Source organism: Polistes fuscatus, unplaced genomic scaffold (assembly GCF_010416935.1).
Source record: "Polistes fuscatus isolate 324 unplaced genomic scaffold, CU_Pfus_HIC Scaffold5, whole genome shotgun sequence".
Taxonomy (NCBI): Eukaryota; Metazoa; Arthropoda; class Insecta; order Hymenoptera; family Vespidae; genus Polistes; species Polistes fuscatus.
Genome location: NW_025113129.1, coordinates 6,925,448 through 6,940,117, shown reverse-complemented (window position 1 = coordinate 6,940,117; position 14,670 = coordinate 6,925,448). Strand labels below are relative to the sequence as shown.

Sequence of the window (14,670 nt, the reverse complement as noted above, 5' to 3'; positions counted from 1 at the left end):
TGGAGAAGAAAGAAATAATCTTTAAGGATTAGGCTACAGTTCGAATGATCGAATTTACAAAACTTTCTCTCAAAATAACAAGAAAGAAGGAAATGCTTAAAAAAATATCTGTATTTATATTCGTTATAGGAATTTTTCTTTTTCTCCAATGTAACATTGAATATTTATGAGTAAGTTACTTAATAAGGAAGTAACTAAGTATTCAAATGAGTATATAAGTATTGGGTCTAGGTAATCGATAGCAAGTCTTAGTTGGTTACTTGGGTAGATACTTAATTAAATATTCTTATTCTTATTTATAATAGTTGCGCTGCATTATACGCGATAAACGTTGCTTATTTGCAATCCGTATTTCAATGAACATATTTTATATGTAAAACGAGTTTAAAAACTTGACTTTTTGTTAGAAGGAAGTACTTTCAGATACTTTGTCATAAGATTCTGATTGCATTTTCTTCAATATATGTGCATACTAATTTTTGTTCTAACATCGACATTTTTTTATCTTTTTCCTCGGCTACCTTTGTTAATCGGTAGATTGTCAGTAAACTACTTTCAACGACGAAAGACCGATGAATATTTTATGAAAATAGATAAGATTTCTTTTTCCGACAAATAAATTATTTTTATTATAACAATTAAAGTCGAATTACTTGTAAAATTAAATGAAGAAATTGTTAGGTGAAGAAGTATTAGGTGTATGGAAAAGAGAAAAATTCATTGATACATTATTATTTTTCTTTATGGGAACAGAAACTTTATTAAATTGTATTTATTTATTAATCATTCTAGACTCGCAATCGTGCCACTTTGAAATCCTTTATTTATTTTCCATTTTTTATTTCTTGAGAGACAATTTATCGACGAAAAACTCGTGTTGCCAAGTACATCGAATTTGTTTTTTAAAAAAACATTCTCTCTACGTTTATAACTTCGAGTTATATTCGTTCTCATTTTCTTCTTTTTCTTCTTCTTCCTAATATCGACGACGATGACGGCGATGATGAGGATGAGGACGATGGCGATGGCGATAATGATTCTCATCGCTAGACACTGGTTGATCGATATCCAATCACATAAACATATACATACACACTTATCATACATACATACATACATACATACATACAAACGGGAAAGTTATACGAAGGTTCTTTGTACAGAAGATAAATTCTTTTTTTTCTCTTTTAGTACGTCAAAAAAAAAGGAATGTCTATTTTTATAATACACTACGTATATCTATGCGAATTTATGCTTTCTCTTTTATATCACACTTTAAACATTCGAGAGAGATCTCAAAGTTATCGATTCGATTTCGTATTTACAATTGTACCTATATAGATTCCTCTCGCACTCTAAATTAACTTTTAATTTAGTTTATTTGTTGAATTATTTTGACATTCTTCTTTCTCTTTCTTCTTTTATCTTTTTTTAGGAGACACCAAGCTCCTTTGATCGATCTTGACAAACAGATAGGAGCTTATTGCACTGTTGACGTAAATCAAACGTCTAAATAGAATATCGATGAAGATCACGATGTTTTTCGACACTTTAGTGAGATCTGATGTCGTTGAAGAAAGAGAGACAGATACCCAGCACGCGCGCACACTCATGCATATACACATGCACACACACATGCATACACACATGCATAAACATGGTTTGGACACACTTGAGATTCGATTAGACGCCAGAAGCGTTACTGGCGTTAGTTGGTACGTAATAATTCCTAACGTGTACGTGATTGTGAAGATGAAGAGATGGTAATTGTTGAGGTCCAGTTTGCAAACTCCGATCGTTCCAATGGCCAGCAATCGGTGAGACCAATTTGGCTTCTGGACTAGCCGAGGGTGTCTCAGTAGGCGAAGGGAGAGCGTTGCCTTCAACGACGTCAACGTCGACGTCTACGTCGACCTCTTCGTCTTGTTCCTGTTCTTGTTCTTGCAGGTCGTGCAATTCGTCTTCGCTGCAACTGAATCTTCTAGATTTGGGTAGCGTTAAATCTGATTCGATGTGGTGATGATGTTGGTCGTCCGGCGCCAAGAGGGAAGCTACATCGAACAGTCGTTTTCTCGATGGTTGAAGAGACGAGGATTGTCTAATGGAACGATTTTGAAATACATGCTGCTGTTGTTGCTGTTGCTGCTGTTGCTGCTGCTGCTGCTGCTGCGATTGTTGATGATGATGATGATGGTGGTGATGGTGATGATGGGAATGAGGTGGCGGGCCGGGCGGAGGTGGCGCAGGGCTCGTCCAAATTCCGGTTAATTGTTGAGAAGCGACGGGTGGACCTAATGCCGATGCGGTAGGTGGTGGTGTAGCCGGTAAGGGTGGTGGGCTAGGACTGTCTGGTTCCTCGTCGACCGCTAAACCCATGTGCCTTCGTACCTTTCTTTGGGCCTTACGCCTTCGAAAATCGCCCCGTCGGAAATCTTCGAGATTAGCCGGATGAATAGCCCAATAGTGGCCCTTACCGTTAGCACTCCTACCCGATTTGACGAAACAATCGTTCAACGATAGATTATGTCTTATAGAATTTCTCCATCCAGGACCACGCGTACGAAAATATGGGTAATGTTCTAATATATGTTGATAAATATCCGAAAGGACTAATTTTTTTTCTGGAGATGATAATATAGCCATCGCTATTAAACCGATGTAACTATGCTGTGGTTTAGGTTCTTCTGGTATTCTCTGATGATGAGGATGGAGCAATGCCATGGACAATGCCAATCGACTTGGATATCCAGCTGCTGCCGCTGGATATAATGGTAATGGAGCAGGAAATGCAGCACCTATTCCAAGATGAGCTGGTGAACCCGACGATGGATGACCGACCCCAGGATGTTGAGGGTGTAACTGTTGTGCTAAACGTAATCTCTCAGTCATGGCATAATGATAAAGATGAAGACGATATTGGTCGAAGCCTGGAAAGAATCCAACCATCGAATTACCCAATCCGACAGCCAACGGTTCCTTAGCTGGTGGTGGACTTTCGTTACTGCACATTATTTTATATTATTCTTCTACTCTTCTTTTTCTTCTTCTATTCCTTCCCTTCCCCCCCTCCCCCCCACGTTTCAATCGAATTCAAAGAATTTTATGACGATCGATCGGATCGCTTAATTTCACCTTGGAGTCCAAAAATGCATCGATAAAAGGGAGAGAAATGATAGCACTTGAATTTCTTCTTATTTCATACACACTGCAACTTTGATCTCTTCTTTCTTTTCACTTGAACGAAACAAACAAGAGGAACCCACGAGTACATATATATATATTATACACATATATATACATATAAATAAGAAAACTCGTGACACTACTCTTAGGGACTTAGTTTTTCCACGAATTTGCACCCTATTTGTCGTTTGATGCGCTTCGAACGACCGACTGGCCATGATTTACAGCTTGGTTATCTACTAGGATGACGGTACTGGCTGGCTTTACCCCCACCAGTAGGGAAGCAGGAAGGATTTAAGCTCCACCCATTTGTCCCAGAGTATAACTTGGGGAGTATTACTATTGCGAAGAGCGACTCTCGGTTAGAACCTAACGACCAATCGGAACGAAGTGGGCGTTAGTAAGATGGACCCTTCGATGCTGAACAAGAACAACTTGGCTACGCCCATCGTTGCTGGGATATTGATCCCGAAACTATACCTAATAAACTATACCTACCGTCCGAAGGGTGGATGACGACGACGACGACGAAGGAGACGATGCCGGAGACGACGGAGACAACGGTGATGATGGTGGCGACGGTTACGATGGTGATAACATGGTGTTGCTTGTTCGCCTTCGTCGTTTTTCTTGTTTCGATTAGACATAGATCTTATCTGATCATAATACAGCGATAAATGTAGTAGTAAATAAGTATTTACACAATATACTCTTCAAAGCAAATTCTTCTATTACCAATCAAGTTTCTAAAAAATAAAAACAAAAAATAAAGACACAGCAAAATTTTGTACACGTATGTGATCGTAACTCATTGAATTAGAAGAACAATAAAAAAAAGTCTACAAATATGTCTGTCGTATATTTAAAAAAGAACCAATGGAGATTAGGGGAGAAAATATAAAATTGCATCCAAGACTCTCTCTCTCTCTCTCCCCTCTTTTAGTTTGGATGGAACAAAGGAAGGAGAGTTCGGCTTGGTGCGGCGCGCCGCGTCGTGCATTTATATGGAGGTGCCGCCCTGCAACTATTTGTAAGCATCCGCCATGCTGCTTTCATATCTGCCGCGTTTCGGCTTGCACAAAAACATTATTTTCAAAGCAATCCAGATGCAACATGGCGTTTACGAAGGCTACGAGCATGGACGTACACGCGCGCACATTGTGTCACACGCTTCTATCTTTGGGTGTGTGTGTGTTGTTCGTGTACGTGTACGTTGAGTTGCAATCGTTACGTTTCGCTGCAAATAACACGGGTCGAGCTTCCCCTCCCCCAACCATACACTCCAACTATATCCCATACCTTACTCATCTCACCTTCCTGATCCTCTCTCCCCCTTTTATCAAACCCTCTCGCCCTAACCCTCTCCCCCACCCTACCCCTCTCTCTCTTTCTCTCTATAGCTATCGACATCGGTCTTCCGTTACTATTGCGTACGTGCTGCCTTTTCTCGCGTTGTACACGTTTGACGGATATACAATACGCTTAGGTGCGAGCTCGTTTTCGTCCAGATATCAGCTGCATTGAATTCATCGGTTAGTTCCGATACATTCATGAGAAATGTTATCTTTTTGATGATGATAATAGGTATTATAAGGGTTGCATTTTGAATTTATCGAGTTATTTCATTGAAAGTATGCATTTGGATACGTATATCGATAGATGATTCGTTAATATTTTCATAATTTTTTTACTAATTATAGCAATATAATTACGAAAAATATATTTTTATATTTACAATGCGCGTGTATTAAATGTAATTAGAGCAGTTTCGTTTAGGTATAAATAGCATTGAATTTATCAGTTAGTTCTGACATATTGTGACAAATGTTATCATTTCGTCTATGATAATGAGAAATGTCAGGTTGAACTGCGGTTTGTTCAATTATTTATGTATAAAAAGAAAGAGTTTGACGTATTTATGATAAATTGTTATCTTTTTGACGATAGTAGAAAAATGTCACGTTGCATTTAGTTTAAAAATATAATGATTGAGCTATATTTTTGTATACATATCTATATAGATCGATGTAGATTTACTTATACCTATACCTATATACACGGCCTAAAATAGAATTCTCAACAATAATAGATTTCGAAAGCTACTCGAATTTTTCTCGAAATAATGAGAAATCGAGACGGATTTATCCATCGATGATAATCTCGATGAACCGGTAACTCTATATTTTGGTTCTGTTCGATCGGTAAGCAAAAAAAACATGAAGAAGGCAAAAAGAAAGTTCTTTTTTCTTTCTTCCTTTTATTTCTTTTTTTTTGCCAAGGATAAGGATCCTTTAGGCAATAGTAGCTCGCGGTGCGAAAAATCAAAAGAAGAAAGAGAGAGAAGAGAGAGAGAGAGAGAGAGAGGAGGGAGGAAGGAGGGAGCAGATAGATAGATAGATAGATAGATAGATAGATAGATAGATAAATCTTATGGTGGTTGCACGAAACCAGACTCGCCGCTGTCAAAACACAATAAAACTCGATCGCAGGGAAGAATCGATGGTTGGGCCACTCGAGTTTGCCTCTCTTCACCTTCCCTCGTCAGCAATCCATTTGTCTCTCTACACATATCTATATACTCATCCCTGCATACCTATACGTACACTCACAGATATCTATCTATCTATCATCATCCACACGTATATACAATTACACCACGTATACACATATACAAGAAGAGAAAATGTATATAGATATCGAGTCCATTGTGCACAGAGCTCCAACTAAAATGCTCTCCCCGTGTCGAATAATGGCGATAATTGTGACAAAATGGAGCATCATTGTGGGAAAAAAGGTAGTGTAACGATCGAGGGTGGTGCACCCTGGGATAGGTAGTAAGTGCCAGATGCATGGACCTCCCTTGACAGCTTCTTCTCCGATTTCCTCTTCCTCTTTTTCTCTCTTACCTCTCGTCTATTGAGATATAATATATGCCTTTTCCCTCCCCTCTTTATTCTTATTTCTATTATTCAACAGTTACTCTAACTTGCTTATTTGTCTCATATTCTCTATTTTATTTATATTAAATATGAATAGCTGAAAAAATTAGCTAATAGTAATTTATCCTAATTGATAGCAAGTAGGTAAGTATTTTAGATAGCAGATAGCAGAACTCTCATGGTGAAGTTAATAAACGTCGTGGTCCCGTATAAGCTGAAACTTGGAAGCTTTCGGGTTTCGTTGCAAGGCGTCCAGCTCGTTTTCGTGTTTCGATATACACTCCTAATCGGTTTTCAAACTCTCCTGTCAGCTTGTGCTATCGAAGATATCTACAACAGAGATCCTATACCTTTACAGAGATCTAGATATTCCTCATTGACTTTAGCTTTCCTAATTGTTTATTTTAATAATCGTTTATTTCTTTTACACCATTTATTATTATCAATTTATTACATATTTAATTAGATAATAAATATTGATTTACATCGATCTGTTCTATTAAATTTGACTCATAGTTTCAATATTTGTAATCCTCAAATATTCTCGAATTTTATCAGGTTATTTTTTAATCGGTACAAAATCTCGATTGTATTTTTGTTTCATGTCAAAATTAGCTTCGAGTAGGTATTTGAAGTATTTATATTTTCAAATTACAACAAAAATGAGTTTATTTATAACTATGTATGTAATAACGAGCTTGCGATCAACTATTACTAAACATTCGTCGAGGCTTCCGCTTTCGAGTTATTCGAACGAAAAGGTAGGAAAAGACTTAAGAGAAAAAGAGATAGGAACAACGAGAGAGGAAAAGATAGTTCAGCTACTCTTTACAGTCGATGAAAGAGTGATAGAGAGGATGATAGAGAAAGAGAGAGAGAGAGAGAGAGAGAGAGAGAAGGAGAGATTGAGTCCATTAGCTTTGACGCTCGTCTCAAAGGGATGCTCTCGTTTTAGCGTCGTATACCATCCTGTTTCCTAAGCATCCCTTTTACACTGGTCGACGTTATTGCATCCGAGATAGGAAAATAGCAGTTTCGCGAAAAGCCTCTGTCATTCTCTCTTGAAATATTCATAATTTATAAATTCTCTGAACGTTGTGCTAACGTCTACTGCGGCATCAAGATTTTCATATTTTCCTTTCGTTTAATATTATTCTTGTTTATATATTATATCGTTGTCTAATTCGCACGCGTATTAGATTCTTACATAACGTTAGTTATTTATTTCATTCGAAATAGTTTACAATATTGGATAATCCACTTATTGTTAAATAGAAACATATTTATTTTGATTTGATAATCAAATAGAAGAAGCAACCACGAATAAAAAATCGAGTATTCCGAAGTAGAAGGCGATCACGCGAGAAAACGCGAAATAAACGAGTTGCCACTAGAAAACTCAAGCAAGAGAACTCTCTCAGCAGGGTGTCGCCGATGCTTTACTTCGAGTTTAACGAAGTATGTCAAAACTCTTAGGGATAAGTCCAAGAGAGAGAGAGAGAGAGAGAAGGAAAAAAAGAATAGGTAGAAAATGGGGTTGCTTTGGTACGAGATCATACAAGTTCTTTGTGGTTAACCATAATAGTTTTTCTAGAGTATGTCACGTGCATAGGAAAAAGGAGGGAGAGAGAGAGAGAGGGAGAGAGATAGTAAAACGGAACAAGATTTAGTATTGTTAAATTTAGTTTATGTCGTCTATGAACTCTACCCTTATATATATAAATGGTGTGGTTAAACGGAGCGGAAGTCCTTAAAAATTTGTTTAGCACCTTCTTGATTCCATCGAATCTTTATAAGAGAAATGTGACCGTTTAGCCATGTAACAGGATTAGTGGTTTCTTTCTCTCTCTCTCTCTCTCTTTCTCTTCCACTTTCTTTATAGATTAAATTTAAGATATTATTTGAAAATGTTCACTATTCTTTCTTATTTTCCCCTTACTCATTCATGTCGTGTGGCTCTCTTAGAAATTGTCTATACCATGACGATAGAATTTTCGCCAATATTTTGCCTGTTTAGCCTTTGTCACGGAACAGTGGTCATTGTAGCAGTGAATTCAAGTATGGGCGTGGTGGTCCATACTCGAGAAAAGAAACCGCTCACTTTCTTCTCCTTCTTCTACTTCTTATTGCTTTACTCCTTGGTTCTTTTAACACAATGGAACACGCTCTCTTGCCTCTTGGCATACTTCTTCCGTTCGTTGCTCTAATCTTACTGTCGACTCACCACCTCTGTCATTTCAGTTCCCTTTAGTTCCCCCTTTTAGTTCTTCCTCTTTTCCTATTTTCTTTTTCTTTCTTTTTTCTTTCTAATCATGCAGTTTAATTTTTCTAAATTATTTTTGTAGTATTTTTAGTTTTATAGAAATAATGAAGTAAATATTAGTAAAGTGTGTATTTTGTTTATATAAAAATCATTCTGTTTATATAATATTAGACATACATTAGTTATCTTGTTCTTACAAATCAGCTACTTTGGTGAAGGGTGTGGGTAGGCAAATAAAAGTAAATACATGCACGCAAGCATGTACGCACAAATCGACTATGTAATATTATATTGTAAGATTACTTGCATGCATTCAGAAGTTTAGTAAGCAAGTATATGCAAAGATGTAAGGAAGGAGAGAATCGATCCAAGGACTAATAACTATGTGTGCCTTAAGGGCTAAACGTTCCCTTGGATCTCGTATAATGTATCAAGCAGGAGAGAATCAAAGTTAGTATAAGATAAAGTCGCAAGTCTTATATACTTTATACTATATATGTATTGTATATGAATCGATCGACTTGCTTAACTTACATTAGATAGACGTAAGACGGGGTTGAACAAAATAATGAAAACGTGCTGTAACCCCGTGCATGCTTTCATTATTTTATCCAACCTCATTATATATTTGCAAGAATATAAGAATACAAGTACACAAATATATATGTATACATATATATATATATATAAATACTTACTAGTACATAAGAGAAAGGATAGATGTTTTTTGTCGGGACATAAGGCGATATCATAGGATAACTCACTTTGGATAGAACCAACCGCTTAAGCGCTTGGCACGACCGACAAAAGGGTTTCATCCCCGCGAGAGTCCTCTCTACGCGCTAATAAATTACACAAATGCTCTTTGAGGGAACGATATTCGTTCGATCCTCCTCTTTCTCCTCCTCCTCCTCCTTCTCTTGCTAAACGTACTAGGAGATGGGCGAATTCGCTTTTGAAATATTCATCCTAACTTGGATCCACCACGTTGAGGACATTTCGAGCTAACAATAAGCTTCGCAGCTTTTCATCTGTCGTGCATTACCTAAAAGATATTCAATACGATATCTATATTTTATTTCTTCATTAAAAAAAAAGATTTGCCTTTTTTCTTTTTATTATGTCTACGTTTATATATGTACACACTTTCTAATGCATTGAATGAATTAAACATACCTCATACTGGCTTTTTTTTTCTATTGTAATCATAGTAATCGTCTGACCTATGAAAACACTTGAAATGTTGCGACAGCCGTCTAGAACTTTTCCTCTCGATTCTATCTCGAAACTTGGACGACGTTACTTTTCGATGTGAATTTTCTTTACCTGAACGTTGATCAGTCTTTTTTTTCTCTTTTTTTTTTGGGAAGGTAACGAAAATTTTCAAGTCAAACAAAAAGTGAAAGATTTTTAGGGGAGCTCGTTATTTGGGTGGTGGGGTAGAAACGGGGAAATATCGATCGGGTAAAGCTTGCGGGGACTACATGGCAGAGGGATACGAGATACCCGTGCACCGATTATAAACAATTTAAAAGCGCAATAATGTCTTTGATAAGAATGATATTGAACAAACGTTTTATTAAGATAATAATGAAGAGTATGAGAATAAAATTAACAGAAAATAAAACCCAACTGAGCATCTAAATTTATCATATGATTTATTTGATCGAACTCTACTTTTGATCTCATTTTCATGGGATATCGCGAATGTATATTAAATATTCCTAATTAACAATTATTTTACTAATTATTTGGTCTGGCGTATTTTTTCTAAACATTCCTCAAGCAAAATATAATTTATTTAACTACCAGAAATAAATTAAACATAATTATTTAATAAATTACAATAGTATGATGTGTTAATATGTACACATATATACACCTAATTCTGTTTTTACACGAACTTCTTTTACACGATTTTGATTTAACACGAATTAGGAAAAAAATTTTATTCTCTTTTTACACGACTTATTTTGATTTAATACGACTGACCCAAATTCTAAGAAGTAAATTTTGCTTTACTTTTATTTTTATAACTTCGACATTGGAGACGAGGAATGAATTTTGCATAAAAGTCAATAAATGGTAAGTTATAGTTTCAAAACCGTTGTTTTATTAACCCCTTAGTTTACAATATCGCCTCAGAAACGTTGTAAGGCGGTTGGGCTAAATCTAACCAAAATGTCTCAGAGACGTTTTACGGCTGATCGGACTAAAAGCGACTTACAACGAGTCGGTCAGTGATGCACATCTCTGATTTTTTTCAAATTTTGTACAATTGTAGTAATCTATGAGAATATTCATAGAGCCTTTAAACATGGCGTATATATTTAGCCGTTTGCGAAAAAACGCGGATTGAAATTTGACAACGAATAAAATCTTTTTATGTGTAACTCATATTATCTTGCCTAATTTTTGTGTTTATGAATTATTAACATGTTTTTTTCCTTTCCAAATGATAATTTACTTTGTATGATACATGTGCCATTTTTATGAAATAAAATGTTTAAGATCCTAACATGAAAACTCATGGTTTATTGTATTATTTTTGTTGATTTCTTGGGACTGGAACTAATCTTCTATTTTTCCATAGATGCAATATATTTTTTTACATGAATTTTTTTTACACGTATTCTTCGAGAACGTATTTATCGTGTAAAAACAGAATTAGGTGTATATTGTAGTTAGACTTATCCGAAATTGGAGATATATTTAAGAATTATTTTTTAATAATTTTAATTAAATAATCTATGGTTATTAATTATTTAAATTTCCTAGCAACTTAATATATTTAATATATATTCTAATATGTATATATATACATATGTGGGATTGGAATATATATATATATATAGAAGCAAGAGGTGTTGAAATGTGAATGTTCGAGAATGATCGAGTATAAGTAAAAAGTTGTTTTTCAGTTAGGTATAGGTATAAGAAATGTCTTCTTTTATTATTGTAATATGAAGGGAATGAGAGAGTATGTGTGTATGTATGTATTTAGCGTGGATACGGGGAAGACAAAAGGAAGAAAGGATATAAGGTGAGAGAATGGGCAGAGGAGTACGAGTTTTGACGAGTGTAATCTGAGTGTATTGATGAGTTTAATGAGTATGAGTTTGAAGAGTTAAAAGAGTAGTGTAAGAGTAGAGTACCAATATCAGAGTAAAGAGTAAATTAGAGTATCAGTAGGGAAAAATAATATTTCCTACATATATATTAATTAGACTTATTAAAAATTCAAGATTACACTTAATAACTATTTCTAAAATTATTTCAATCTAAGAACCAATATAAATACACATACACACATACATATGTACGCGTATTTATTAATCATCTAAATATTAAGAAATAAATAAAAATCTTTCTTTAGAAATACAAAACATAGATCAGTAAAAAAGTAGCTTTTAATATTTTATTATTTATTTTATTAGATTTTGTGTTTTTTACTTCTAGAATATTTTATAACATGCATATTTGCTCTTTTTTTTACGCGTACTGATAATCCATACGATTGAATGTATATAGAGTTATGTTTATATCGCTCAGCAAATTGTAGGAAATTCGTCCTGTATCAAGTACACATAGAAAAACATCTCCGAATTACTGACCAAGGTGAGTAACAGGGGAGAGGCGACTCAGACGTACGAAATATTTTATTTTGATTTTGAACGACGTAGAGATAAGACGTAACGTGTTCGCATTGCGTGTAAGAATTTATTTTTACGTAATTAAATAATATTTTAATGCACAATTTTATATCTAATTAAATCTCATTTGATTTACAGTTTTATGCAGTCATCATCAATGGTGTGAATGGTTTGAAATTAGATAAGATCTGAAACCAGAATTATAGGATATTATATTTTTCTATGGTCTCGACAAGATTTTTACCATAATCTCATCTTCCCATGGTTTTAGAAAAACGTTCATCATCATTCCATTCTTTCCATGGTTTTAAAAAAAACGTTCACCATCATCCAATTCTTTTTATGGTTTCAGGAAAATCATTGTAAATCTTTCATCCCATTGAAATCATACTAATCAATGATAGAATATGTAACTACATACGTACGTACAAATATTTCTTTCTTTCTTTTCTTTAATTTTAGAGAATTTATTAATTTCCAAATGAATTTCGAACGCTGCAACTTCCCCGTGGTGAGATTTGGTAACCGATATTGCTTACGGTGTCCATAGAATTTGTATGGTGCAACGTAAGTACTGTTGGGCCAATGGCTGACGTTGATGTATTAAAAAATTGTAACTTCTCGTTTCGTTAATTGATTGTATTATGAATTAAATGATTTATTGAATTAAATATTTAATTACACGTTGCAATTGTTTTGTTAAATTTTATTGACTATTTATTTTATTTATTATAGTATTCAATTTGCACAAATAATTCAAGAAACGTTCAATTGATATTCTAATTAATTGTTTAAATGATTATTTACAATTATTATATCTTGCATAGTTTTACACTAATGCTATATTTATTCTTTTCTATAGGTATTATCTCAATTAGTATTCTTCTTGTAAAATAACCCTACCGCGATCAAATTTATTTTTTTAAAGATAGAATACAATACAATATTTGTTCGTTTTAATTTTATCTTATTTTTCATATAGTTAACATATGTTTGTGGTTACATCTTTTGAATATTTTTTATTAATAATTAAAACATATAAAAAGAGTGTTACGATTCTAGAACTTTTGGATCGCGCAGTTTAAATAATCAAATTTTCAAACAATTAGTATATTTTTTATTTATAGCAAAATAAATAAACAGAAGTACTTTACTAATTGTTTTATTAAATTTTGATTTTCAGATCTTCAATTGCGATTGCGTGCAATGCAATCTTAGGGCCAGCGTTTCTTTCGAAAAGTTGAATTTTTTATGCAATCGCATAGATTGCTTTAAAAATAATTAATTAATCTTAATTGGTACTTCTAATTCATTTTTTAAATCATGCTTTTCTTCATTCGTGATTTACGTTCATGAAAAAGGTTTTGAATGATATAAAACTTGATTAATTTTTTTTTGTATTTTTAATTACAAATTAATCATCGATTCAATGATTCAACAAGTCATCGATTTAAGGATTCAACAATTCATCCAATTTTAATTAACTTCACGACATTATTCGGCCAACTGCGAAGGGGACGAGTGTTTTGGAGCCATTTCAGAAGTTTCTTCAGTAGAGTAAGTGTTGAAGTTCAAAGTTCCTTCAGTGCTCAATCATGCCGAAGATGAAAGGTTCAATATTGGCACGGGTTACTGGTTGTATTCATAGATTTTTCAGATCCGAAATGAGTACAAACGACTGTAAGTAAAACCTTTGGTTTTGCTCACGAGTGACCCCCCGAGTGATATGTGTATTTGTGTATTTATATTACAATTAGATTAGGCTAGGGTCTTTTTGTTTAATCGGTTTCAATTCACTTAATTAAATGCTACTAATTAATATACTTATCTTCTCTCTTTTGTGTTCTCTTTCGTTCACGTTAGTAGCGATGAAATCGAGTGTTAATTTACTCGATTTCGTGCTAAGAAAGTATGTAAAAATTGTTTACATGCTTGTTACGAGCCCGTTGAAGATATTAATAATAATAATATTGTACTATCATAATCATTGATATCGTTTAATATCATCTAATAAAGTTAATATTGTATTAATAAAAGTATGTTTGTTGCCAATGTTAACATAGTTGGAATATATTAGTAAAGAAGTATCTTTAGAAATCGAAGAAAGTAAAAAGATGAAAGGATTGATTATCCCTGCGATCATTCTTGTGATCATCGACAAAAGGGTAGTTCAATATCTTTCGAAAGATCGTTAAATCGAAAGGATATCGATAGCATCGAACAGCTGTCGCGTGGCGATCCGCAACAATACTTGAGGTCTTCTATGTGAACCTCGAAACGACAAAGAGGGAGGATAACTTTTTCGATCGTTCGTTATAATGAAAAGCGAAAGGGCTTGTCCCGTGAGCCATGACCTATAAGCGACTATTTTCCGAGCCCTGAAATCACCAAATACCGTAAATAAACAGTTTATTCTATCATTTAGAATATTTATTTTTTTTTGTTTTCTTATTATTATTTTTTATATTTTGTCCATATTATAGTTGTAATTAACAGATAGAAGAATTTCTTTCGTCAGGAGTAGAAATGTTTTTCTTGATGAAGGTGTATGTATATCGTAAACGTATCACTCTACGTGTTTATATTATATAAATATCTACGTTTAATGTCCTAACGTGTTACAGTTACAATG

At 34.2% G+C, this 14,670-nt stretch overlaps 1 protein-coding gene across 1 annotated transcript; it reads right to left on the bottom strand.

Moving 5' to 3' along the window:
- Positions 1-734: 734 nt before the first annotated feature.
- LOC122522226 (fork head domain-containing protein FD4) lies at positions 735-3,021 on the bottom strand. Its single transcript, XM_043643086.1, has one exon. The coding sequence runs from the start codon at positions 3,007-3,009 to the stop codon at positions 1,684-1,686; it is 1,326 nt and encodes a 441-aa protein (XP_043499021.1). The 5' UTR covers positions 3,010-3,021; the 3' UTR covers positions 735-1,683.
- Positions 3,022-14,670: the final 11,649 nt, after the last annotated feature.

Bases quoted from the DNA above. Each gene is read 5' to 3' on its own strand.
- LOC122522226 (XM_043643086.1), bottom strand. From the start codon at position 3,009: ATGTGCAGTAACGAAAGTCCACCACCAGCTAAGGAACCGTTGGCTGTC.